We start from the raw sequence: 2213 nt of genomic DNA, 5'->3' as shown, positions 1-2213 counted from the left end.
GAGCATGTGGGTGCAGTGTTTGGGTTTTTTCTGTTTTTTGTTTTGTTTTGTGTTTTTGTTTTGTTTTCACAAAAAGCTTATTTATTTTGAAAGTTTTGATGGAGTGATGCCTATGAAATAGGACTATGTAAAAAAGTGAACATAAAATGACATATAATACCCAATTCAAAAATTGGAGTATACACAGAATATGAAATATTGTTCAAAATGTTTGAAAGTAACCATCTCCTAGTGTTAATCAGTGATCTCTTTATTTTCCTCATCCTGCTACCCTATATCTTGCAAATTCTCAATAATGAACATGTAATGATATTGTAAAGCCATATGTCATCATAGAAAATGTTAAATAATATATTAAAGTTCAGAAAAAGTAAAAGCAACCAAAATTCCAACATAATAATAAACTTTCAACCATATCCAATGTGTTCACAATCCAATACCTTTTCTATTCACTTGCTAAAGGATCTTCTGCTAAATAGATGTTTAACTGCCTCCTTCACATCCTTGTTTCTGAGACTGTAGATTAAAGGATTCATCATGGGAGTCATAACCCCATAGAACATGGATATAAGTTTGTCAGTCGCATCCAAGTCATCTGAATTAAGTGTCTCTTTAGATTTGGGCTTCATGTACATGAAGAGAATGGTTCCATAGAATATTATCACCACAGTCAGGTGGGCTGAGCAGGTGGAGAAAGCTTTGCTTCTCCCCTCAGAAGTGCGAATCTTGAGGATACTAGAGATGATTAATGAGTAAGAGATGACGATCAAAAGCAGGGGCAGCAAGGTGAACAATGTTGTGGCCACGAGCATGATGAACTCATTGCCTGAGATGTCAGCACAAGCCAGTTTCATGACAGCCAGAATTTCACAGGAGAAATGATTGATGACGTTATTCCTACAGAAAGGCAACTGTACCACAAACGCCGTTTGTACTGCAGAGTTGATAACCCCAGCAAACCAGGACCCAGTTGCCATGGGCACATAGGAATCCTTGCTCATGATGACAGGATATCTTAGGGGGTTGCAGATAGCCACATACCGGTCAAAGGCCATCATGCCCAGGAGCACACACTCTGTTGTCCCCATGGCCAAGCCAAGGAACATCTGCACTGCACAGCCAGAGAAGGAGATGGTCTTTCTTTCTGAGAGGAAGCTCACCAGCGTGGAGGGAATGGAGGTGGAGGTGTAGCAGATGTCCAAGAAGGAGAGGTTCCCCAGGAAGAAGTACATAGGGGTGTGAAGGTGGGAGTCCAAGACGCTGATTAAAATAAGGGTGCCATTGCCCAGCAGGATGACAACATACATTATTAAGATTAGCACAAAAAAGAGTAGCTCAAGCTTAGGGTAGCCAGAAAGTCCCTTCAAAAAGAATTCCACCAGAATGGTTTGATTTTCCCATTCCATTTTACTTTCTCTTACCTATAAGAATTCAAAGAACTTTTTTAAGCATAATAATTTATTTATTATGGTAAGTCCAAGTTCACCAATGCACATATATGAAAATTTGCCATGAACCCAATGAGAAGAAGGAAGAAAGAAAATAAAGAAGGGGAAGGATAAAGAAAAAGTAAAGAAGTGAAATAAACAATAAGGGAAGTGAAGTATGAAGGAGAATCTGTTGTATCGACCATTCTGGGCCAGCAATTTGTAAGGCCAATTTCACACATGAACTCACTTAAACCCCACAATTATGATTATTTCAAAAATAAGAAATTTATCTAAGTTAACCAAAGCCTAAAGTCATATAATTAATATGTCACAAAGCCTAGGCCCAAACTGAAGCCTGCTTTGGTCCCTAATTATCTGAAATGTTTTATGAACTATAAAAGCAATAAGGAATGCATTATATCAGAGATTTGGTTAGTTAACTTGTAAAGATAGCCTGGCTCTTAGTCAGGAAGACATTCAATAATAACCCATTGCACATTAAAACGTGGAAAATATGTTAATCGGATGGGACAATGGTCAGCAATAAACCCAGCCAGTGTTTATTGACTGCCTGATTATTCAAAAAACAAGTACAATCCTGTAAAACCCAATTATCTGAAGTCTTCTTGTTACAATACAAATATCTTTTTTTTTTTTTTTTTGGTGAGAGAACAAAATTTTGATAATTATCATACAGAAAAATATGTAGTAAAATTGCTTTTGCCTCTTTTAGTGTATAGTTCTATGATTTTTAAGACATTTATAGATTCAGGTAACAATTGT

At 36.8% G+C, this 2213-nt stretch overlaps 1 protein-coding gene across 1 annotated transcript; it reads right to left on the bottom strand.

Annotated features, from left to right (window-relative positions):
- Positions 1–449: 449 nt before the first annotated feature.
- On the bottom strand, positions 450–1406 carry LOC112911680 (olfactory receptor 13C9). The gene has a single exon (XM_025988319.2). The coding sequence runs from the start codon at positions 1404–1406 to the stop codon at positions 450–452; it is 957 nt and encodes a 318-aa protein (XP_025844104.2).
- Between the last annotated feature and the right edge of the window lie 807 nt (positions 1407–2213).

The sequence above is a fragment of the Vulpes vulpes genome, chromosome 12, assembly GCF_048418805.1.
Source record: "Vulpes vulpes isolate BD-2025 chromosome 12, VulVul3, whole genome shotgun sequence".
NCBI classification, from domain to species: domain Eukaryota; kingdom Metazoa; phylum Chordata; class Mammalia; order Carnivora; family Canidae; genus Vulpes; species Vulpes vulpes.
Note: the sequence above shows the minus strand (reverse complement) of the source record. Positions and strands in the feature narration are given on the sequence as shown.

Bases quoted from the DNA above. Each gene is read 5' to 3' on its own strand.
- LOC112911680 (XM_025988319.2), bottom strand. From the start codon at position 1,406: ATGGAATGGGAAAATCAAACCATTCTGGTGGAATTCTTTTTGAAGGGA.